Consider the following 24,959-nt stretch of genomic DNA (forward strand, 5'->3'; position numbering starts at 1 on the left):
GAGAAAAGGAAACTGTTAAAGAATAAATAGGGAATGTCTTTTCAATAAAAATCACTGCATTTACTAGCAGACATTTTCTTTGCATCAGTCTTGTGTGTTTTAGTAAATGTCTTAAGTTTTAGTCAAACAAAAGAAAATTTTCGAAACACCATGAAAATCTTAATTCAACTCAAAAATAAAGTTGTTTTTCTTCTATCTAATGTGAATTAGATTTTTAAGATGTACAAGTACATTATCCGTTTAAATGCACAACTTCTTTAATCTCTACATCTCTGAAGCATCGAATATTTTATGTGCATGAAGCTAAACATTTAACAGATTTATGAGTAATTAGCAATAATCATTACATCCCTACCTAGATGCAATGAAGATTTCTAAACTATTGACTTATTCTATTCATATATCAATAAACAATTGCTTTAGTTAGCTTTTACAGTCAATGCAATTTTGCATTTGTGTTCTGGAAATTATGTGATTTAGACGATTTTACTTATTGTTATGCCTCTTTTCACAGGTTTGTCACTTTAGTTCTTTGCCTAAATGGTTACAGGATAATGATTTTTTGCTTCGAGGACACCGACCCCCACTTCCATCTTTTAATGCATGCTTCAGATCAATATTTAGGATTCATACTGAAACTGGAAATATTTGGACTCATCTGTTAGGTATGTTGTATTATTGTCTAATACAGGGTTTCTCAAACTGGGTGCCATAGCTCCCTGGTGTGCTGTAAGAAGAGCAAGGGGTGCCGCAAATTGTCCCTGTTATCATTATATATGTTAGATGGATTTGCCAAAATAAGGTCGTATAAAGCCCCCCCCCCCCCCCCCCTTTTTTTTTGATGTAGCGTATTAAAAATTCCCTAGATCTTGATTTCATCATCATTAGACATCCTTACTGATAATAAAGCATTATCAATAGGGTGGCGACAGGTCAGGGAAAAGTTGGGGAATTTTTATTAATGAGGGAAATATCCGGGAATTTTTATTAATCGGGGAAATATCAGGAAATTTCCAAAAAAAAAAAATAAACAATTAGGGAAAACTGATGCAATGAAGGAGAAAAAAATTATTTTTGCTTTGCAAAATTAAGTATCCAAATTCCCTATGCATTTTCTGCCAATTATTTGTTTAAAAAAAAGTAAATCAATGAGGTACAATTATATACTGCCGCTTATTGGTGCATCTTTTTTTCTCAATGTCAAAGTATAGAATCTTAAACTTATTAAACACAGGATAAACTTCTTAAGATTGCTTCTGTGCCTGTAAAGTTATTTATTTAATGTGGCTTGAAATTTCCTTTCACACGTTACATTCTACGTGAAATAAACAACCCAACAGGCAAAGAGAAAGCCATCATTAATGTCTTAGCTCCTTTGCCTTTACTCATTGTCTTGAAGTAATTAGCATACTTCTTTGTTTTTTAAAATTAATGCTGAAAATTTTTTAAAAGTTATTGCTTCTTTGCATTTTTAATTTAATTGCTAAAATTGAATGTTAAATCAAAATCGGCTTTTTTGTCATTGTATTATTTGTTGTCACATCAGATTATACAATGGGTTTTTTTTCAGACTTTAAAAATTCTTTTATTTTAAAACCAAGTTATATACGCATATAGTTTGGAATTAATTGTTTTTTGCATTTCAATGTTTGTTACAAAGTAATCTAAGATTGTTTTCCACAAATAATGAAATCATTTGAAAATGAATTACCTTGTGCACATAAGTAAATATTTTTATTATTTTTTAACAGTTAAAATGCTGCATTCATTCGTTAAAACCTAAGTTCTTGATTAGAGAGATTGCTCAATATGACGGGTAGTTAAAAAGTTTCAATTTGTTTTACATAAATGTGTCTATTAGTTAAGTAAGTAAAACTACATTAATTCTATAATTTCACTATTACTTGTTATTCTTGCAGCAATAATTATACTGCTTGAAAGTTTAGTTCAAAGTTATTTCCATATAAACGTTTTTAGTCTTATAATTATCAGATACATCTTTAAGAGTGGTTTTAATAATTTCTTAGCATTCTTATGCTAAATGATTACTGAAAGTAAAGTATTTGTTATAGATTTCCTACAATATTTCCCTGTAGATAATTTAATGTACTACTTTTACTAAAAACAAGAGCAACTTCAAAATATATTTTCAACTAACCACCAGGGAAGTTTGGTGAACTTAATCAAAGAAATCAGGGAAAAGCCAGGGAAATTTTTTTCACAGTTCCTGTCACCACCCTGATCAACAAGCAGTTTTTCATGACCAGGCAAAAGTTGTTACAGAATAGGGATGAAAAAACTGCCTGGTCTTATTTTGTTGCAATTTTTGCTTCTACATGGTTCACTGTAAGCTATAAATATAAAAAAAAGTTGTTCATTGTTATTGTAGCCTAATTTATGTAGTTGTCCAATTCATAAAGATAAATGTTGCTGTGCTTCATCATTTTTTCCTGTGTTTTGATAGCCTTGAAAGATGAATGTTGAGCATTAAGGTAGTGGTTCGACTTCTTAGCACTTCTGTGTCCTTATAATATGGCACAGTGAAACCTGTGTAAGTTGACCACTTTCGGTGCACTACTTTAGTATTCAACTTAAACAAGTGGTCAACTTACAAAGGTTGATTTATATGATTAGGGCTAATTCCGTGCCTGGAAAAAGTGGTCAACTTAGACAGGTGGTGAACTTACAAGGGTGGTCAACTTCACAGGTTTTACTGTATTGGGTGGAGGATATGACCATGTGCTGCATACGCTGCACATTATGCATGAATTGTATGCATGAGTGACAAAAAGATGAAACCCCTCAAAATAACAAATCACTAGGCAACAAAAAAGAACTTTTTGTCTGCATCATGGTTTTAAATAGTCAATTTCTACTAATTTTGGGTCAAGAAAAACAAATATGGTAGTGGATTTTTTTTTATGAGCTCTTGTTTTCAAAATACACAAAAGCCCACTGGAAAGCACACTGGAGAAAGATGCACAACAACCATACATTGATTTAAAGGTAAAGTTAAAAAGGGGGAAAAAAATCCTGTGCAGTAAATTATTAAATACCTCCTGTTTTATTAAACAATGTTTATTTTTCCGAAAGCAGTGGTTGCTTTGGGCCTATTGCTGTGAAACCCTTCATTTTCGATTGTTTTTTTTACAACAAAGAAGGACCATCTCTTGTAATAGTTCAGCAGCATTTAGTGAGCATTAACTCAGCCCATTGACCCTGATATCTGCTTTCCATTGTAAAGATATCTCGGTGAAACCTTTCTTCATGCTCATTGCTCATAGCTTCACAGTTTTTAAAGCAAAATATTTTGGATGAGGAACAAAATAGAGTTTCAGAGATATATCATTCATCAATGGTAACAAAACTTCTGTAGGGATTTTTTGACCTACTGTTTTTAGTCCTTGTCTTCTCTGTTTAGAAATACTTGTAATACAAATTTAAAGGCTTTTTAGGTGTTTTTTTCTTCAGTTGCAATTTTTTTTAGAAACTGATTTTCACAGTTACGGGTATTTGAGGGTAGGACTCGACCGATGCATCGGCGCCGATGGTTCAACAATTTAGCCATCGGCATCGGCGGCCGATGCTAACTTGCAGGAAACATCGGCCCATCGGCCTTAAAAAACATCGAAAAGCCGATGGAATTGGCCGATGTTTTTGAAAAAAAAGGACATTTGCTGTTTTACTTTTTAATACAAAGTAAAGGGAATTACTGTTTTCATACAAAATTGTTTACTTAAATTTCTGTATGACACCCTTATCAGTCACCCCTGAAAGAGTTTTTAATACAGTAAACTCTCGATTATCCGCGGAATTGTGTGGCACAAGTGCCGCGGATAATAAAAATCGCGGATAACCGCAAAAAGACTAAAATGGGGGACAAATCAGGTAAAAAGTGTCCTATCTCAAATTCTTAACTGTGTGTATTGATGTATAACACTTTCTGCAAACAGTGAAAAAATATATAATAACAAATGTTTTGTATTTTTGCACAACCGAACTTAACATCAATAACAAACAAGTGTATGTACCATGAAGAACGCACAAAAAAAATAAATAAATAAATAAAAAAATAATAATAATAACAATAAAATCAAATCAAATCAATCAATCAAGCAAAAACAACTGAGTGTAAATTTACAATTTTTCAAAAAAAAAAAAACAGCCACTGGTATTCACTTTTTACTGCGAAAATACATTTTCGTGATTGTTGATTGATTCGCGGATAATCCGTCCCGCGGATAAACCGCTCGCGGATAATCGGGAGTCTACTGTACTGCATTCTTAGGTACCAAACAAATTAATTATTGCTTTGTTTCTTGCAGCTGGATGTACGTATGTATCTCTCATAAGTTATAACTCAAAAATGGTAAGCTGTAGAAGGATAAATTTTCGCATGTGGGGTGGGCGTACGTTCCAGTTGTGTACTTCCCTTTTTGTTTTCGATCGCGTGTTCTGAAAAGCATGTTTACTCATTTTTTGTGGCTATTAATTATTTATTTCAATGCAAAACTAATATAGCGTCTCAGACTGATGATCATTTGGTGATATATTACCAATTTAGGGGTCATGGAAACAAATATGAGATGGCGAAACCGGTTTTTGTGTCATTTTATTAGATTCCCGTTGAACCGACGGTAATTTTTAATTTTTCGATATTTGTAACATGAATCACAGTAATGCAGTCTTTTATGTATCGCTTCAGTGGAGTTACAAGTTTAAGGCCCGTCGAAATACATTTTGGGGCCCTATTATCATAGAAGTTGTAAAACATTTATCAGAAGCATTTTTGTAACTCCTACGGTGTCCCTGTGGTTATGAGGCCTTTCGCGCAATTGCAACGTTTGCTATATTTTATATCCGCCACTGCACGTCAAAGCAAACTCGGAAGTTTTGAAATGGTTTTTCTGCTCAATGTTTATGATTATTTTGAATTCTATTTTTTATGACTATTTTTTTAATTTCCGAGAACACTTGCGTGCACCTCCTCCCACTCCCTCAATTTCTGAAAGTAAACTCTAGTTGTACTTCTGAGTTGTTTAAAACTAATACCATTCATAAAATTAGAGATTTTTTTTTCAAACTTTATCTATTGTTTAGGAAGACATTAGAGCATTAATGTAAAAAATTGATTAAAGACGTTTTGAATAGTGACATAATTCGGAAATCAAAGGGACTTTTGAATTTTTTCTTCGGAAGTGCTGAAGTAGATTCAGAAACTCTTTTGAGGCGTTGGTGGTAGCGGTTCTGTACTAAAACGAGCTAAAGTGTGCATCACATGACTTCTTTTTACCCCAACTTAATGTTATTTCCCCTTTATTGGCAATTTTAATGTGATTCAATAGTTAACTCTCTAAATATCACCAACAGTGGCCAAATTAAAACCAGATTAAAAAAAATAATAAATATATTTTTTAAATCGCCAAATTTGTCGCCAAGTTGGTAATAAAACTTGGTGACCAAAAGACTGACAAATTATCGTCAAATGTCCGCCAAATTATAACACCACTTGAGTTAGCATCGAAATTAACAATGATTCCCCCCCCCCCAAAAAAAGGGGCAAAAGTCCCCTCTAAAAGCACCCGATTGCAACCAAAAGGGGAGGTGCACAACTAGACCCCACCAGGAGTCTACGTACCACATTTCAACTTTCTAGGACATACCGTTCTTGAGTTATGCGATATGCATACGCACATACATACGGACGTCACGAGAAAATTCGTTGTAATTAACTCGGGGATTGTCAAAATGGATATTTCGAGTTCTATATGTTCTTAGGCACTTATCCGCGTGTGGTCGGGTTCAAAAAAAAAAAAAAAAAACCTCAACATTCATTTAGGGGTGAGCAAAATGGAAATTAAGGCTGATTTTTTAGTGAAATTTTTTTCGCGAATACAATACTTCCTTTTTTTTTTGTAAAATGAAGTAAAAATGAGGCTGAAGTGTGAGTTACTCCAAAATCAGTGGGTGACCCCCCCCCCCCCTCCCTCGTCGTTTCAAGCATTTCTTAAATATTTAGCGATTATTTATTTTAGTCAAGAAATGTCATTTTGCATATTTCTTATACTTGTTTCACCTATATTTCGTAATGCGCCATCTTTTTTGCATCATTAATAGTGATCAATTTTCTTCTGTTATAAGTAGCTATTTTTATGTATTTATATAAAACCAATGAATAAGATATTTTCGTTTTTTATAGAAAAGTTTCAAGGATTTTCTATTATGCAATTTTTTAAATTTCAGAAAATTGTTAAATTGAAAAATTTAATTTGACCTTGTTTGAACAGCTTCATAAAAGATTAAACAATCAAATTGTTCAATATTACGTGTGCAAACATCAGATCAAGTGGTATATGTATTCAGTTATTAAGTTGGTGTAAATATTGAGTTTGTTTATTGTAGCGGCGTTTAAAGAACCTCGCTCTTTTCATGGCTATTTCTTTTTTCAGCAAAATTTATGTCACTGTTATAGCTTTTATAAAAAATGCAAACTTTTCTATTCATAAATTTTAAATAAGTATAAAAATATTCCTATTTTGACTTAATATTGTAATTTATCTGTAACCTTTTTTTTTTTTTTTTTTGGTTAATTTGATGACTAAAAATTGTCTACGTGCAATTTTTCCACTTTAATTGCGTAATTTGTTGACGGTTTCATAGTTTTACTCTTATTTTTTTTAATGATTAAACAACATAATTTAACGTTTTTTAACTATGTTTAATGTACCTAAATCCATACATTATTACAATATTACTGAAATCTTAGTTGAATGTTCAATTTAAAAAAAAAAAATCAGTTGGTTATTAAACAGTCTCTTCGTTTTTCTTCCTTTTTTTCTTTCTTTTTTTATTTTTTTGGCTGTTGTTCTCTCTTTCATCATACAGCAGTCAAAAGAAGAAGAAGCATAATTACACTCTATACAGATTGTACGTAGTACAATCCAAAAGTTCAGGGACAAGCTGTATAAAACCTTACCCAGAATAGTTTACATTACCGAAGCACATCCACCTTCAAAAGGTCACCTTGAAAGACTATGTACTTCTGCCAGTGTTCATTTAACTTTTGGGAACTCGCCTGGGAGCCATTTTTTTCTACCTTCTATGATGCAGATTTATCTTCTCCTGGCGGAAGAAAGCGGAGTCCATGCAAATGTTTTTTGCTGGGAACAGGTAAAAATCACATGGAGCTATCTCCGACGAAACGTTATTTTATTTGTTTGTCATATCAGAGTATTGACCAATCAAACCGTGCATCCTCAACATGAAAATCGCCTTCTTTCCCACGATGAAGTTAAAGCAGCAGTTCAAGAGGCCTTACAGGAGGTTGCGAAAAATGTTCTTCCAGGAGTACTTAAAAAAGCTACATGAACGTTGGCAGAAGTGCATAGTCGTTCAAGCTGACTATTTTGTAGATAGATGTGCTTCGGTAATGTGAACTATTCAGGGTAAGGATTTATAAAATTTGTCCTCGAACTTTTAGATCATACTACGTATGTATGAGTTTTCAATTTACTATTTCATAACGTTTTTGAGTGACGCAATTTTACGCGCATGACGACATCACAAGAGAACTTGCGATAATCAGCTGAGGAGGCTTTCAAAATGGATATTTCGGTCATCTATATGTTCTTAGGTACATATGCATGTACAGATGTGGCGAAAAAACTTGTGAAGTATAGATTGGGTAATCGTAAAATAGAAATTTAGGTCGAAATCTGATTTTTTTTTTGTGATTACAATTCTTTATTTGTAGAAAGGAAGTAAAGTGAAATGAATCAATGACCTTTAAATCCCTGACAATCTTATCAATTTATTTCTGTTTGGTTTTTTTTTCTTTGCCATCGGCCAATGGCATCGGCCATCGGCCATCGGCAATCGGCCATTTCGAGGAAAACAATCGGCCATCGGCCAACAATCGGCATCGGCCCATCGGCCAAAAAATGCCATCGGTCGAGCCCTATTTGAGGGGCCATTGAAAATTATCTCCTTAACCTTAACTTCAATATATCTTGGAAATTTCCCTCTAAGATATTGGAAAACCATCTTTGTTCATAGCTTCCCCTAAAGTTTTTCATTATTCCCAGCAGAATGAGCATGGGTGCAAGCAGAAATGTGTGAATCTACTAAAGGCGAATTTCTTGCAGTCCATTTTGGTTTCATGTAGTGAGATTTTCTACCCCACAGGGGTGATTGTGTTCCGGTATTTTACTGGATTTTCGTTATTTTCATCTTGAATTCCGGTATCTGCATCTTCGAAAATACCGGACCTCTTATATTTTCAGAAAACCCACTTTTGTAAATTTATTGTGATATTTAATGAAACGCACACGGAAAGTCCAAATTGAAGAAGTTTTGTTTTGGTATAAAGCACGGTCATGTTTTGCAAACTCTATGGTAATTATCGAAGAACAGCTGGGGTGGGGGTTAGAATAAAGGCTAGATAAGAAGAGGAAAGACGGTTACTTGAAAGAATATTTTTCCCCTTTGGGAAGGGTTGCCGCAAACGATTTTCCTCCGCTCCTGAGGTCAGCTATTCTAATTTGTGGCCATGTATCTAAAAGAAAAAGATTCATCTCCTAACATTTTTCCTTTTTTTTTTTCTGCCAAACAAACTAGTTTTCAGATGATGCATTCACACCTGCTTCATGGTCAAACTGAGAACGGGTGAAATCAAATCATCAAATCGGGTGAAATCAAATTGGTGACCAGTTTTTTTTTTTTTTGGGGGGGGGGGGAGGTAGGAAGAGAAAAGTGATAAGAGCTTTGACTCCTGTCTCTGTTCTTTATGGCAGTTGGAGGAATTTATTGTATGCAAATATTTTCTTTATTTTATATTCTGATCTATGATCTTTGTGTGTGTGCGTTCTGTTGTTATTGAACTAATTCTAATTATACTTTATCGTTATTAATAGGCTCCTCATAAATATAAATTAGAGTGTTTAATTAAATTTTACTAGTTAACTCTTATTTTTCATTTCGCTACTCTTTTTGTTTGATAAATTTATTCATTTGAACTTTGCATGTTCTCATTTAAAAAATGAGGTATCTGGATAAATCTGAAGATATTGGCTTCATCGATGTAGGAAAGAAGAACAACTTTAATTGGGAATGGTTAAACAGAGTGGATTCCTACAATGAAAAAATGGAAATATGGTGTAAAAAAATTGATAGGGCTGGATTTTGCTTTTGTGTTTCTTGCAACAAGCCCTTTACATATGCTAATGATGGCGTAAAGGCATTATTGCAACATTCTTCTACAAATACTCATAAAAGAAACCGGGAATCATTAAAAAATGCTGGTGTATTAGGTGGATTTTATCCAGATGGTGATTATGAGATGAAAGAAGACAACAGAACTGTTGATTTTCTTACTAGAAAATGTCGATCTGAAGCTTTAGTGTGCTCATTTATTGCTGAACATTCTCTTTCATTTGCTGTAGCTCCAGAAATTGTGGAACTAGCCAAAACACTATCAAAAGACTTGCAAGCATTGAACTCCCTTAAGTTAAGTCGAACCACTGTTTCATACAAACTGAAGTATGGACTTGCCAAAACAATCAAAGATGAACAGTGGGAAATTTTAAGGAATTCAAAATTTTCTTTGAATTTGGATGAAAGCCCTACAAGAGGCTCGGATAGCATATTAGCTGTTTTAGCACAGTTCTATTGTGAAAAAGAAAATAAAATAATTGTGAGACATCTAAGTGTAATTTTGAAAATTCACGAATTAAAACATTTTGTCACTTATCAAATGCAAAATTTATTATTAGAATTGCAGAATTTGTTAATGTTATAAACTAAGGGCTAAAAATTAGCATAGGAGACTCCTGAACTTAGAAGGCTCACTGAAGTCCACTCAGACTGAATTGTGTGATGTCACTTGCACAGTGATCATAATACATGCTGCCCCTTTTGCCCCAAACTTTATTTAATTCTGAAATCTTTATGCACTTTTAGTAAATGAATGTAATTAATGGTTAAGGATTCAGATACAGTGGAGAAAAATAAAACATTCTTTGAAAAATTTTAAGAAATGAGAAAAATTAAAAGAATTCAATTCTCTCCATGCATATGGACATGTTAAGTCCAATTAAAACTTCAAGTGTTAGCCCCATCGAATAATTATGTATATAAGTTATATATATACGTAATATAATGTGTACATGTACGTAATGTATATATATATGCCCATCAAAATACTTCTTCTTGGAAAAAAAGTTCAGGTATTTTTTCATGGAGTCACAATCACCCCTGATCCCAATAGGGTTGAAGTTTGGAAGAGTCAGCCCCATGCTTTTATCTGCCGGGAAAAAGGAGCATTAATGAGATTTCACTATCCTATTTGACTCTGCATCTTAAAAACTAAAGCTAATCTCAACTTTTTCCTGTTTAGCAAGGCTAAATGCTACCGAAATAGATATTTTTGAACCGGATGCATTTTTGATGTTGACTAGTGGAATGATCAATCAATGGACTGGTTTCTGCTATGGTTTCTTCATAAGTTTGGCTACTTTACTTAGTGGTGGAAAAACTGACCATTCCACATTTAAAGTACTTTAAATGTCTCTCTTCAAAATGGCTCAGTAAGTTTTGTAAGAAAAATAGGGCCAATTGGAAAACATCGTCAAAAGGCATGATTCATTATCTATATATATAAAAATGAATGTTTGTCTGTATGTCACCCATGAACTCAAAAACTACCCGGCAGATTTGGCTGAAACTTTCACCGTTTGTTATTTTTGGTACTGGGAATGTTTATAGACCAGTTCGAAAAAAATCTGATTGATAGTTCCTTTTTTATTCCAATTTAAGTCACAATCCATTGGATAAATACGAATAAAATTATCGGCTACAGAAATTAATTCGCGTGAAAGATCTCATTGATAAGAAGTTAGCTGTTGCCATTTTTCTTGAGTTTGAACAAATAAATTCTTTCTTTATTGTTTTATGGCTTTTCATGCAACGGGGGGATTTAAAACTTTTTCTATTTGATATTTTTAGCAATTGATTGATCTTGCAAACTGCGTGAGTACAAAATTTGAGTATAGTCACGGCTTCACTTGATACCTGGACCGATTATTATGAAAATTGCTATATATATATGTATTTTTCCACAGAGAAGGTGCATAATATGCTCATTGAAGACACCGCCACCAGGTGGCACTGCAGAGTAGCAACTTCTGCCCCGTTCAACCGGTTGTCATGAAAATCAGTATAATGATGTATTTTTTTGTTGGCGTAGCAATGCGCATCGGGTACAGCTAGTGTAGGATGAATGTATGATGAGCCAAGAAAATCTAACTGTTTCTGTGTGTTAGTTTACCCTTTATAGATTACAGCCCCTCAAAAATAGAAAAAATGACATTTTTAGACCCTTGTAAACCAAAAGGGGATGGAGTTAAAAATAAAATTTCTTAGCCAATTGAATATTCCATTTAAGTACTATGTGTTTTATATGTATTGTTTTGTACTAACTAAACACACACTAAAACAGAAATAAAAAATGAAAACTTCATTGCACCTTCTTAAATTACATGTTTTGTACTCTATATAATATATTATACTGAAAAAACGTACTGTAAGTGTAAAAATAATTATTTTAATTTGATAACTTAGAAATATTTGGACATGAGCTGTCAGTGAAGTATGAACTACTCATTCAAGTAGTCAACATATAAATATATAGACTGTACTGATACACACACAAATTTTCAATACATACAAACATACTCTGTTTTGCTAATGCTCATATTGTCATGAAACTGTTAATTTATAAAAATAAATTTTACTTGCTTTTAAATGTTATTTTTGCCTTAATTATGCATAAATGTAATATCAATTTATTTCCAGGCTGTATATCCTTCATAGCTATTGCACTCTATTTCCTCACTCGTCCATCCAATCAAATTCAGTGGCAAGAAAAAATAGTATTTGCAACATTTTTTGCGGGTGCCATTGCTTGCTTGGGCATGTCATTCACTTTTCATACAGTTCACTGTCATTCTGAAAAAGTTGGAAAGTTGTTTAGCAAGTAAGACTTTCAATAATTTTCTGTAGGTTTATGTGACTCTATTCATGTATATAATATGTGGATGAGTGATAGTGATATGCATTTATAATTCATTTATGGAAAACTTTTAATAATCTTTAGCTACATAGTCAACTCATTGAACAAGGTTGTCTGTAGCGACAAACTTGCGCTCTTAACCCTCTTCATTATACGTATCAGTTTGGCCATCTTCAAACATTCAATACCATTCAAGAACAATACCATCCATCATAAAGCTATCTCCATACACTGGGCTCATTCTTTGATAAATTTCCACTGCACTGTTTTCTTCTGCCTGCAAGAAACAAATAACACTTCAGACTTGACCGGAGAATCAATAGAAACAGTCGTGTTTATGTGGCTGCAGCTCAACAAGAAATAACGTGTTAGAGTCAGCTTTGACAGAGCATATAGAAGGGGGGTGATGTTGCCTACTATGCATACCAGCCACATACCTGGCTTTCATAGTATGCAACCAGAGGTTGAATAAAAAACAGCCCTTGTAGTTTTGAGCGTAGTTTTTGATGCAAGCCCTGAAATGCATAATGAATAGTTTTTAATACTTTTGTCTATGTTCAGTGCTGTATCTACATATGGGCTTACTGGGCTATAACCCATTGCGGCATGATTGAGGGGGCGGCACTTTTTTCTCATTTCAAAATAAGTAAAAGCCTTGTTTAATAATTAGGCCATAGGAGTGGCCTTTCATGGATTCTTTCATGAGATGGTATATTATTAAAAGGTTGGATTGTTACTTTTCTGGTGTCAATGCTCCTTGTCCTAATCAACACTCAGTACAAGAGCTGTTATTAGGATGTCATTAAAACCAAGTGATCACACATATGCCATGCTGCATTTCGATTATAAGGAACCTCAATAGCGTTTTTAAGCAGTTTTATAAATATTTCCACCTGTAGGATAGTTTTTTCTAGAGTATGGCTCTTGGGAGAGCAGAGAGCATTTTTTAGTAGAACAATGCTTGGTTACACACATCAAGGGTGTCAGGGAACTTCCTCTTCCACATTATCTTCTTCTCAGGCATGCTTGAGCTCCTGATCTCACACTCGCATATCGAATATATCCAGTTACTGTAACACATATCACCACAGTTTATTCAGTCTTAAACTGAATACAAAATATTCAACCTCCTTAAAAGTAATACCAAAAAAGAAAAAGAAAAACAAGCAAGTCAGGTTGCAAATTAAATACAAAAGCATCAATGTTTCCAAACATCAAACTTTTTTATGCATAATTCCTGCGTTATAAACTCCAAGAAAGGTTTTGATGCTAGAACTAAATTCTGAGTAATCACTTTATTAATTCAAATGATTTTTGAACTTCCAAGGAAAAGCCAATAAGAATAATGATAATTAACTATAAATATTCCAAATTAAGTAATGCAAAGGGATAAATAACTTATACATTTTAAGCACCAAAACATCAATACAGATTAACTGGAATAATTACGTACGTTCTTTCAAATTTCCACAAGAATAACACAAAGACTGAATGTAAGTTTACTTAATAATTATTACAAATCAATTAGAGAAATTTAAAATATTTTAAAGTTAATAATACGCAATATAAGTCTACTTCTGCAGAAAACAAAGAGAGTTATTCCGACATCTATTACATTAGAACACTTCTTCTAATGTAATAGACGTCGGAATAACTAACTAATGATGTTTTCATCATAACCATAAACATATACTCGTATAGATTTTTAAGGACATTTTAGGTTGAAATATGTAACATCATCAAAAAAAAAATCTAAAGCAAAACATCGATGGTAAAAGTATTGATGTTTTAACAGACACATCAATGTTTCTAAAATGTCAACATCAATGTCGCTCCGCTAAGTGCAACCACTGAATCTGTTGGACAAGAATTTTATTTTAAATCTAAAATTGTTGATAAGGTCTCAAAACTTTTTTTTTCATTCAGATCTTTGAATATGTTTTCCAATTTTTTAATGTTGTTTTTGAAAGAAATGTGCTGGAATTATTCTTCTCAAAAACTTTAAATTGCAGAAATAGTTCTTAACTTCATAGAGAAAAATTGATTTATTTATAAGTTTTTAATAGTGAAAGATGAGATTTTCTAACAACCAATTTTTACCAATTCGTTGGTTGTTAACAACCAAACAATGTAATATTTACATACTAACTGCACATTCAAATGCCTGTTTTGCATTTCAAATCAATTTTAGATAGTTTGCTAACTGTAGAACAGTACATTATTATTATTACGTGTCTCTAAAATTTCAGAAACTTTTGTTATTTTTAAAGTTTAACATTCTTATGAATAGTGTTAGTGAATAAAATAATTAATTAAATTAAAATATCACTAATTTAAAAAATAAATGAAGTATAATGAAGAGCTTCAAAATGATAATTCTTATCACTCAGAATTAGCAATTATAATTTTGTTAATTCAAAGTTGATTATTGGTGCAATTCAAATTTAATTTGTCCCAGATTTCATTAAAAACCCTCAATGATTTAAATAAAAAAAGCCGATTTAAAATTTAAAAAAGAAATCCAATTTAAGTATTTTAAATGAAATTGCGATTTTTTTCCCAACTCTAATTTAAAATCCCTAGAGGAAAGCCAATTTTGAAAGCCAAGGGTGGCTTCACATCCAAATATGCCTCTGTCTATGTTAATCTTTTTTTTTATAACTGTGGCTTAGGGACAAGATGTACATCTCCTATGCCCAACCCTAGATTTTTCATGATGTAAAAAATAGTCAGCATCTATGCTATGCAATTATGTGTCATGTTGAATATACTCTGATTATCTATTCGGCCTGTATGCTTTTGGTGCAGCCATCTCTATTCCATCTGATGGGAAAATAGACATCAAAAGTTTTATGTGCTACTGGCTGATAGAGGTGCAACTTAAAAGAATGGTTTCCAGTCCAGGGGGGGGGGGGGGGGCAGTATACAGTAACAGTTCTTTTGTTTTTAAAATAAGAACTTTTTATCCAAACATATAATATTTAAGTCTGAGCTATTCCATGTGCAAATGCATGAAAATTAACTTTTTTCTTGGATTCTAAACAAATTTAATTTAGTGCTTATTTCTCTCCTAAATAAAAACCCCTTACTTTTTTACAGATTAGATTATTGTGGAATTGCTTTTCTAATCATTGGCTCATTTGTACCATGGCTGTATTATGGATTCTATTGCAACTTTCAACCAAAACTTATCTACTTGGTTCTTGTGATTGTGTTAGGAACTGCTGCCATTATAGTCTCATTATATGATAAGTTTAGTGAACCACGTTTTCGTTCTGTTAGAGCAGGTATGTAACCTTAAATGTTTCAATAATTTTATATTTATGTACAGTAAGAGTTTTGATCAAATAAAGCAGCTGATTTAATAAAGCAAAAATTAGTAAATATTTCCTCAAAAATGTGGAATCCTACATACAATTTAAGAGGATTTAATCTATTTTTAGTCAAATAAGACAAAACATTAGAAGTTTCAGCAAGTTACCGCCCTGTAGCCAGGGCTAAGACAAGAAATACATGAAATACACCGCCAGCTCAATCATTCCAACCGAGGACTGCAGTTTCGTGCCTATTAGCACTCATCAGCCCGGCTTAGGAAGTGATTGAGCTGGAGGTGGCAAACCTCTAAAGGAAGCCAAGAGTGTCAAACTGGTAGCTAATATGGAATTAGCACTGACCAGGCGAGTGACCGAAACATTGGTTCGGTTCAACTCAAAGATTGAAGGCAAGGCATTGTAATTTCAGTAAGTTACCGCCCTATAGCCAGGGCTAAGGCAGAAATACATGAAATACACCGACTTCTCAATCACTTCCTAAGCCATGCTAATAAGCACGAAACTGCAGTCCTCGGCTAAAATGACTGAGCTGGCACTGTATTTCATGTATCATTAGAAGTATCCATTTGTTCAAAATATTCATTCTTTGATGAAAAAAAAAATTGTTGTTGTCGAGTGCCCACCAAGTTCAGCAGACGATCTGGCACTCAACAAGTTTTCTAACAAAAAAAAAAGATATTTTAAGCAGTATGAAAAAGCAGTTTCAAAACTTAAATATTAGCTTGTGCTTTGAAAGGAAAATATCTTGAGTAATTAATTTAAACACCCTTATTGTAATTGCTTAAACAATCTACAATCCTTATAATTTGCAACTCGTTATAACAATGCTGAAGCTACCTGTGCTAAAGCCTAGAGCACAGAAGCCTCATAAACCCCATGTCTCTCTTTGTCCCTTTTTTTTGTTTGATTGCTCCTGAGAAAACTCACTACAAACATGCAGCACCCTGCCCCCTCCTCCTTTCACTATTAGTAAAAACTAAAAATAAGGATATCATTTCATGAAAAGAAGGCAAAAAAAAAGAAAAATTTTTAATGATGCACCACGAGATTGTGGGAAATGTTTAATTTTGTACAATTGATTCATTTAATCAGCACATTTTTCATCCAAATATCCAGCATTTTTTTAATGTTAACGCTGGATTTTGTTTTTTGTTTGAGGATTTGATTCATTAAAGCTGCTGTTTCAATTAACCACTGACTCAATAACCTGGCATTCACTATAATTGTAAAATTTTGATTAAATAACTTTCTGGTTGATATAAGTTTAACCGAATGAAATTGTTGGGTTTTCCACAGAATGTTGCCCCTCTAATAGGATGAATAAATGAGCATATTTGATAAAAATTAATTTTTCAGTTATTAAAGTTTTAATTTTCCACTTAATAGGTTGCTAATTATTAGTGGAGATGCATATCTGTGCCCTCTCTGAAAGTCTTAGATAATATACAGCCATGCTGTAAGTTTAATCACGTTTTATGGTTGAGCAACACATTTTTTTTAATTTACTGTTATATTCTTCCAAAATCGAAAGTTTATTTATTCCATCAGATATTTTTGAAAACTATTGAAAAAAAATGTTTCTTGAAGTCTGTATCTTGACTAATGTCTGTATCTAAAATATCTGTATCTTGAAGTTTTGCATTTGTATCCTCTTCCAAATGGTAACCATACTGGTTGAAATAATTTTTGTGTTGTGCTGAATAAATGAATCAACAATTAGGAAGCTTTATGAAAACTTTTATGTATATTCTTTATTGTATTGATATTTTATAAATTGATATGAAGGGATATTTTTTTAATCTAGAGAATGCATTTTCAACATTAGGAATATGCTTGGCACTGTAATGATCTATGTAAGATTTTTCAACCATGATATTTACTTTATTTTCACCAAGCTCTCCTTTGCTTTTAGTCATTTTCTGGTATATTTTTTTACAAGCGTAAATATTTGCGTGATAAATACGAGTGCCAGTAAAAAAGTTAGTTGCACTGCTCCAGAAAACAAAACAGGATAGAAATTTTACAATATCCTTATTGGTATTTTAAAGTTCCATTCAAAATCTACTTTTCAGTGTAACCACGTCCATTATTTAAGCATTTGTCAAGATGTGGTACAAGTTTTTCGATGCCTTCTGCAAAGAAATCCTCTCCAATGTCTGATAACACTACACAACAAAAAAGAACTTTTTGTATGCGTCCTGGTTTTAAACAGTCAATTCCTACTAATTTTGGGTCGAAAAAAACAAATATGTTAGTGGAGTGGACACTAACACTCTCAAACATGTATCACTATTTCGCCATAACATGATGTGACATTGTATTTTCACCACTCACTTTACGCAACTGTCCATGCCTTTGAATAGCCGTTGACAGGGCCGATCCTAGCAGGTGTGCAGCATGTGCAAAGGGTGGCCGCAGGCCACATCATATAGTTCTTTTAATCAAGCAAAATTCCTCAAGAATTTCTCACAAGATAACTTAAAATAAGTCAAATAAATATGCTGAATTTTAAATGTTCAATTTTATCAAAGTAAGTGCCGATTTCCCGACAGCATAGCATAGTTTAAGAAAAATAGATTGTTAGGGAACATTGTCTTAGTTCATTGGTTGCAAAATTTGTGACAAAACCAGTTCTCAGCATGGATACAGGGGAGAGGAGATGAGGGAAATTTCCCCCTCCTGAAGCATGAAAGGGTGCCTTTTAAAAGGAGCACTCAGGGCCCAGGGCAGCCACTAATGTTTACCCCCACTACGGCCACTAATGTTAAAAGGATGCCCTGACCTCCTTGACAAGACTAAAGAAAGCTTTAAATTGCATTTTTAGGACTTTAATTTCAGAAAATTTTGCTGTTTGAACCACCGATCTTAAGGATACAATTAAATCTTTGATTCACCCCTTCCACCTTAACTTAATCAAACATAGCCTGAAAATGTTGGCTTTAAAATCCAAAATGTGTTTTCAGAGGACAGCCCTTCTTAATGTGATCAAAATTTGCATAATGACATTTTTTGTATTTCTTTTTCGAAATTTTTGCAATGGAGGGCCTTGAAATCTATTCCCAAACATTACTACAAAAGATAGTCTCAATTAGCGTCTTTAGAAGCCCCTAATCCCACCCCTTCAGTTTGAAACAACAGTTCGTGAGGACACACTGAACCCCCGCCCGCTCTTTGTCCCATTGTTATCTAACAATGCGTAAAATACGATTTTCTAAAAAACTCTGGAGGAGAATTGCCTGGCTTTTGTAACTTTTCACGGCTCTAGGGCATATACCCATCAATCGTTGAAGTGAGATGGACAAAAGTCAATAGTTGTGTTTTTCAGATATAAATATCGAAAAATATCCGAAAGATCCGCTGAAGCTTCTCAGTTTTGTAAACGTCACCAAAGATAGCATAAAATTGCGCTTTTAGAAATATCCACTTGGGAGCCCCAAAACCCTTCCTTCCCAAAAATAGCCTAAAATGGATTTTAGTTTTGAAAAATATTTCGGTTATGAATATTTTCACGTTTTCAAATATAGCCAAAAATGGGTTTTTGAAACAATTGTGCCGAGAAATTACCGGAGGAAAGCTGCCAGATCCCCTACCGTCACCAAAGACAGCCTAAATTTGAGTTTTAAACTTCAATTTCGAAAAACTTTCGATAGGAGATGATTGAATTTCCCTCCCTATAGCAACGTCAATAAAGATAACCCAAAACTGCTTGTTTCAAACTTCAGTTTCGGAAAATTTTCGGGAAGAGCGCCGATCTTTCCTAAGCTACGGTCACAAAAAAAAAAAGCTTCTAATTGATTTCAATTTTGAAAGAATTTTAGGAGAGAACTCCAACATTACTTTCCCCTGAAGTCTCGAAAAAGTTCCTAAAATTGAGATATTGATGTCAATTTCGAAAATTTCTCCATGCACCTTGAATATACCCGACTCTTTTCTCCTTGCAACCAAACACAACCAAAGATTACTAAAACTATTTTTCATACACCAATTTCAATAATTTTCTGGGAACAATCCCCCCTTCCCTGATTCCTCCTCCTCCGTCCTTTCTCTGATGTCATCGAAGACAGACTATAAAATGCGTTTTTACAACTAGTAAGTTTTGGTATCTATTACTTTCTTCAAAGATATAAATTGTACCTAAGGAGTTTCTTTCTCTAAAACGTTTCTTCCTTTTTATAAGTTTATCATTCTTGTTTTTTACTTCCTTTTACAAAAAAGGAAGTATTGTATTCGCGAAAAAATTTTCACTCAAAAATCGCCCTTAATTTCCATTTTGCTCACCCCCAAATGAATGTTGAGTTTTTTTTTCGATTCGACCACATGCGGAAAAGTGCCTAAGAATGTATAGACACGCGAAATATCCATTTTGACCATCACCGAGATAATTACAACAACTTTTCTCGTGACGTCTGTATGTATGTGCGTATGTGTGTATGTGCGTATGTGCGTATGTATCTCGCATAACTCAAAAATGGTATGTCCTAGAAAGTTGAAATTTGGTACATAGACTCGTAGTGGGGTCTAGTTGTGCACCTCCTATTTTGGTTGCATTCGGGTGTTTCTAAAGGGGTCTTTTGCACCTTTTTGGGGGGAAATCATTGTTAATTTCGATGCAAACTCAAGTGGTGTTATAATTTGGTGGTCACTTGGCGATATATCGCCAGTCTTTTGTTTGCCAAGTTTTGTCGCCAACTTGGCGAAAAATTTGGCGATTTTTTTTTTTTTTTTAAATCTGCTTTCAATGTGGCCATTGCTAGTGATATTTAAAGAGTTAGAGAGAGAATCCCATTAAAATTGCAATAATAGGGAAATAGCATTAAATTGGTGTAAAAGGAAGTCATGTGATGCACACATCAGCTCGTTTTTTTTTTTTTAAATTAGAACTTTATATAGAAATTTGAAGAAATATTTATATGGACGTCAAAGATTAGTCAAAATATGCAAATTACTCTTGAGGGGCGGCACATTAGATCTTTGCACACGGGCGGCCAACACCCTAAGATCAGCCCTGGCCGTTGAACCTTTTTGCCCTCAAAAAACAGATCATTGCAAGCATTTCCAATTTGGATGCTACTAGCAGTTATCAAGACATGTTTGCGACTGATTATCAGAAAAATTAAACTTGCCTCTGGGAACCCGCTACTTCACACGATAAAAAAGATATCTGAAGTGTTGTCACAGAGTGTCATCAAAATAGTCGAATATATTTGGGAAATGGTGCAACTAACTTTCTGACTGACGTATGTACATAGCCAATAAAAATTAATTCCACTAAATATGATTATGTAGCAGTGAAAATGATTTATTTCAAACTAAGGATTTCAGAATTAAAGTATTTTCAACCAAAGCATCTACTAATTTAAATGACTACCATGACAAAAACAATAATGGTCAATTTTTTTACAAATTTTTCTGAATTTTGTGCATATTCTTAAAAATCTGATTTGGTTTGTTTTGACCAAAGTATTTTTTTTTTTAATTAAGGGAAAATGTTTGATATGACTGATTTTCATAGTTTTCTGACTCTTTGTAAGAACTATTTTTTATTTAAATATTTTTCACACATGCATTAATTTTTTTCTTCTTTTGCATAATTGAATCAAAATGATTAAGTTTGAAATGCTGTAGCGCAATTTTCCATCTCTTATTGGGTTTTTTTCGTTATCCCAAAACTAATTTGCAAAGTATTAGTATAAATCTTGTCTTTTAATATTATTTTATTTATTTTTTTAATGTGTTACAATGACATTATTTCATTAGTTTTAAGAACCTGTTAAAATGGTTTCTCTGAAACATGTAAAATAATAATAATAAATAAAACAAAATGAGTTTTAAAATTCTTTGAATTTTATTTGCATTTTATATCTTGTTTTATTTATTTTTATTTAATTTTCCTTGGTTTGTTCTTTTACTGAGGACAGTTTTCAAGCAGTTTAGTCGTGGATGGAACATCAAAGAGTTATTTTCATAGAGTTAAATATTTGCAGCATTAGTGATGAAAGTTGATTGCTTCAAATTATTTTGGTTCAGCATACATGCCATAAAAATATAATTCAGCATTATTAGGTAATGTCTATTTTATTTATTTGTATTTTCTGTTTTTATGTGTTTGAAGTTATTTTAGGAATTATTTTTAAAATGGATTTTTTTTAAAGATTTTTTTGAGCAATCACGATTGCTTATTGTTCTTATTTGACTGTTTTGAATTCCTATCCTTTTATTTTCCTGCCAGCACCCATCACGTCGACCGGCATCACGATGCTGCTCCTCTTGCGAAAACCATCTGCAGGTTGCGTCCATATCCTACACACACACGCATACACACACTCATGCCTGCGCACAGACACAAACACACACTCCTACACACACATACACTCATGCCTGCACACAAACACATATGCCTACATACACACACAGCACTACATACACAACATGCATACACATACACACACACATGCACCTACAGAAACACACATGCTCGTGATTGCAAAAAACATAATTTGAATTCAAGATGCCAAAAATTCAAATTAATATATATATATATATATATATATATATATATATATATATATATATATATATATATATATATATATATATATATATATATATATATATATAAACCATCCTCAGTAAAAACCATTCCCTGTGCAATTCTTAGGAATTTCGATTTTGTGTAATATTTGTGTTTAATGAACATACTTGTGTTATTAATCAGTTTGTTATTTATTTTTATTTATTTTTTTTTTTTTTTTGAGAAACACTTAATTTTCAAAATTTGCTTGAGGCATAAAAAAACTTCTTAAAGAAACATAACTTGCCAATTTAAATTTAAAAATGAATTTATTTGGTTTTTTAGCAAGTAATTCTCTACATGCAGAAACTTATAGGGTGATTTTCAAAACGATTGGCAGTTTGATGTCCTTAGTTTTTCCGTTTAATTCAATGCAGATAAATTTATTCATTGGCAGTGCATAAGCATGTAGTGAGGCATTGTTTTAAATTAAATTCATTGCATTCAGTGCATTTTTTCAAGACTGTAAATTAATGAGTATATTCTATTACTTTAGTGAGCTAGTAATTGTAATTTCCTTGTCCTGACTAGAAAGCTTGCACAAACTTTAACTTTTTTGTACATTTTCAAGCAGCTTTATTATTTTTCATGCATTGAAGAAAAAAGAAATATTTGTTAGTTAAACACAGCTGAAATTTATTTTACTGAACTGCTCATCAAACATTTTAAAATTTCAATGCAGTTTGTGTCCTTAAGTGCAACGCATAAGTGTTACCCTAGGAATTTAATATTTTTTATGTGCGAAATATTTCTTTATCGTAGTTAGCAACAGTGTTAGAAAAGCCATATTTGTTTCTTATGCAAGTGTAAAAATAAATATATTTATTCCTTATATGTTATATATTGAAATGTACAGTGTTCAATGTAAAGAGTATTTTAATCATCTCTCATGAGTGTTACCCATTTATTTTGTAATATTTTTTAAAGTATAGAAATGCTAATTAGGCAGTAATGTATTTTTTGTTAAGGAAACAAGAGACCAAATTTAATTTTCAATATTCCAGCAAAGAAATCTTCTATAAGTCTCATGAGTATTACTTGAAACAGGTAACATTCATGAGAAAGGGTCAACACTCATGATAAGACACCCAAATAATGAGTAGCTCCATAGCTGTAGATATTGTATTACCTTTAACTCATACCTTTATCAAAGAGATATGTTTTTCACACACACACACTGATATATATATATATATATTAGGGTGATCCTTATTCATATGGGGAAAAAAAATTCCAAATGCAACGAGTTACGCCCCCTAGTTTTTTGACACTATTATAAAAAGTAACGTGTGCAAAATTTGAACTCGATTGGTCAATAATAACACGTGCCCCTAGGCCGTTGAACTTTAACACTTTTGATAATTTTCCCACAAATCTTTGAGTTTTTACTTCAGACCCTGTACATCAATTTTCCTAGGTTTGCAAAATATTTTTGCAGTGAGGTAGCACTAAACTTAATCTTTTTAATTACTTTATATCATTTAAAGATTTTATGTTGAATAAGAATGAAATAATGCTTTAGAAACTTGCCTTAATCGTACACTTTTCTCAATATATGTCGATAGTGTATTTTTTTCCAATAGTCTAGGACGGTCTATAAAATAAATTGTTTTTGTGATTCATATTTGGTAAATTAGTTGTGAAATTCTTCGATTAATTGTGCTCCTCTTTCAATTGTATCATTCACAATTTTCAGTATTGTAACGATCTCTCTTCCCTTTAAATAGCTTCCTTCATTTTGCCGTGAATCAGGATCAAATAGGAAAAAATCTTTTAGTATTTGTAACTTATCAAACAGTTTGACTCGTAATTGATTCTATAAAGAGGAAGATCTATATTGAGAAAGTATTCCAAATCATCTACTGTTATCTGAAATTTGTTAAACAGTCATCAGACAAGTCTTCCATATCACAAGCATTTTTTGGACTGGTCTTTTCCTATCTTCAAAGTTAATTCCTTCTTCCAATATGGACAAAGCTACTAGTTTATCCCCTATATACCATAAGTGATTAATGAATTTTCCAATCACTGCTTCTGCTGCATGTTTGTCGTCATTTTGTATGCTGCTAGTTTTTCAGACATATTATTCGAAGGAGCCTCGATTGGGTTGCTGTGAAAAACCATATCTTCATACAGCATTTAATTGTAAAACAGCATTGAAGGGCTTTCTTTTCATGTAAGGTCAATTTAAATTGTTTCCCAAATGTAAAAATTTTCAAACACAAATTCCTTTTGCCACCCATGTGGCTCAGGGATAAGCTCCAGGTTGCCGAAAACATATCCCTGTAGTAGGAAATTCACCAGGAAATATTATTACAAGTTATGAGAATTCTCTGTAATCTTTCTCAATTCCGCTTTTACGAACAATATGTCATCAACTTCGTCTTTTAGAATTTAAGTGGTAACTTGATTAAGTGGGACTTGATTGAAATGTTATAAGTTCTGAATGATGGAAATCTTTCCACAAAATTTTGAAGCGCTTAAATAATTGAATATCTGATCTAGAACTGAGAAAGGCAAGAACTTTAAGGACACACTCTGCAGTATGATTTCAAGTGCATGATCATGGCAATCCAAATGTAATATATCACCGTTCAGTTTTTGCTCTAAAAAATTGCATGCACAATTTTTTGGTTGGTATTGCAAGTCGTTGTATCAAACACTACAGCTAGAACAGTTAGCAATAAAGAGCTATCATCTAAGCTATCATATACAACTGAAGAAATATTAAGGAATTCCGAGTAGCTGTTCAATATTAGGACCTGAAGCTATCACAGTAATCCTGTCGGCGTTCCTTTTCCAGTTACATCTGAAAGTAGCTTTGTATCCCAGTGAATAACTACAAAATCTAAATTTAAATTCATGAAATTTAATTTTACCTTTCGTAGATTTTCTCTTGCTCTCTTAAGGAATGTACGATTGATCACTAGGTCATTTGGATTTTAATTTACTGCATCTACATAGGTTGTAAATAAATGAACAACATCTT

General features: G+C 32.7%; 1 protein-coding gene across 1 annotated transcript in view; it reads left to right on the plus strand.

Moving 5' to 3' along the window:
• Positions 1–24,959, plus strand: part of LOC129231549 (adiponectin receptor protein-like) — a 56,656-nt gene that overhangs the window by 17,491 nt on the left and 14,206 nt on the right. Inside the window, exons 3-5 of the mRNA XM_054865902.1 lie at positions 515–665; positions 11,851–12,031; positions 15,167–15,354. Of these exons, the coding sequence (XP_054721877.1) occupies positions 515–665; positions 11,851–12,031; positions 15,167–15,354 (520 nt within the window). The remainder of the gene's footprint in view (positions 1–514; positions 666–11,850; positions 12,032–15,166; positions 15,355–24,959) is intronic.

This window comes from Uloborus diversus, chromosome 10 (assembly GCF_026930045.1).
Source record: "Uloborus diversus isolate 005 chromosome 10, Udiv.v.3.1, whole genome shotgun sequence".
NCBI classification, from domain to species: domain Eukaryota; kingdom Metazoa; phylum Arthropoda; class Arachnida; order Araneae; family Uloboridae; genus Uloborus; species Uloborus diversus.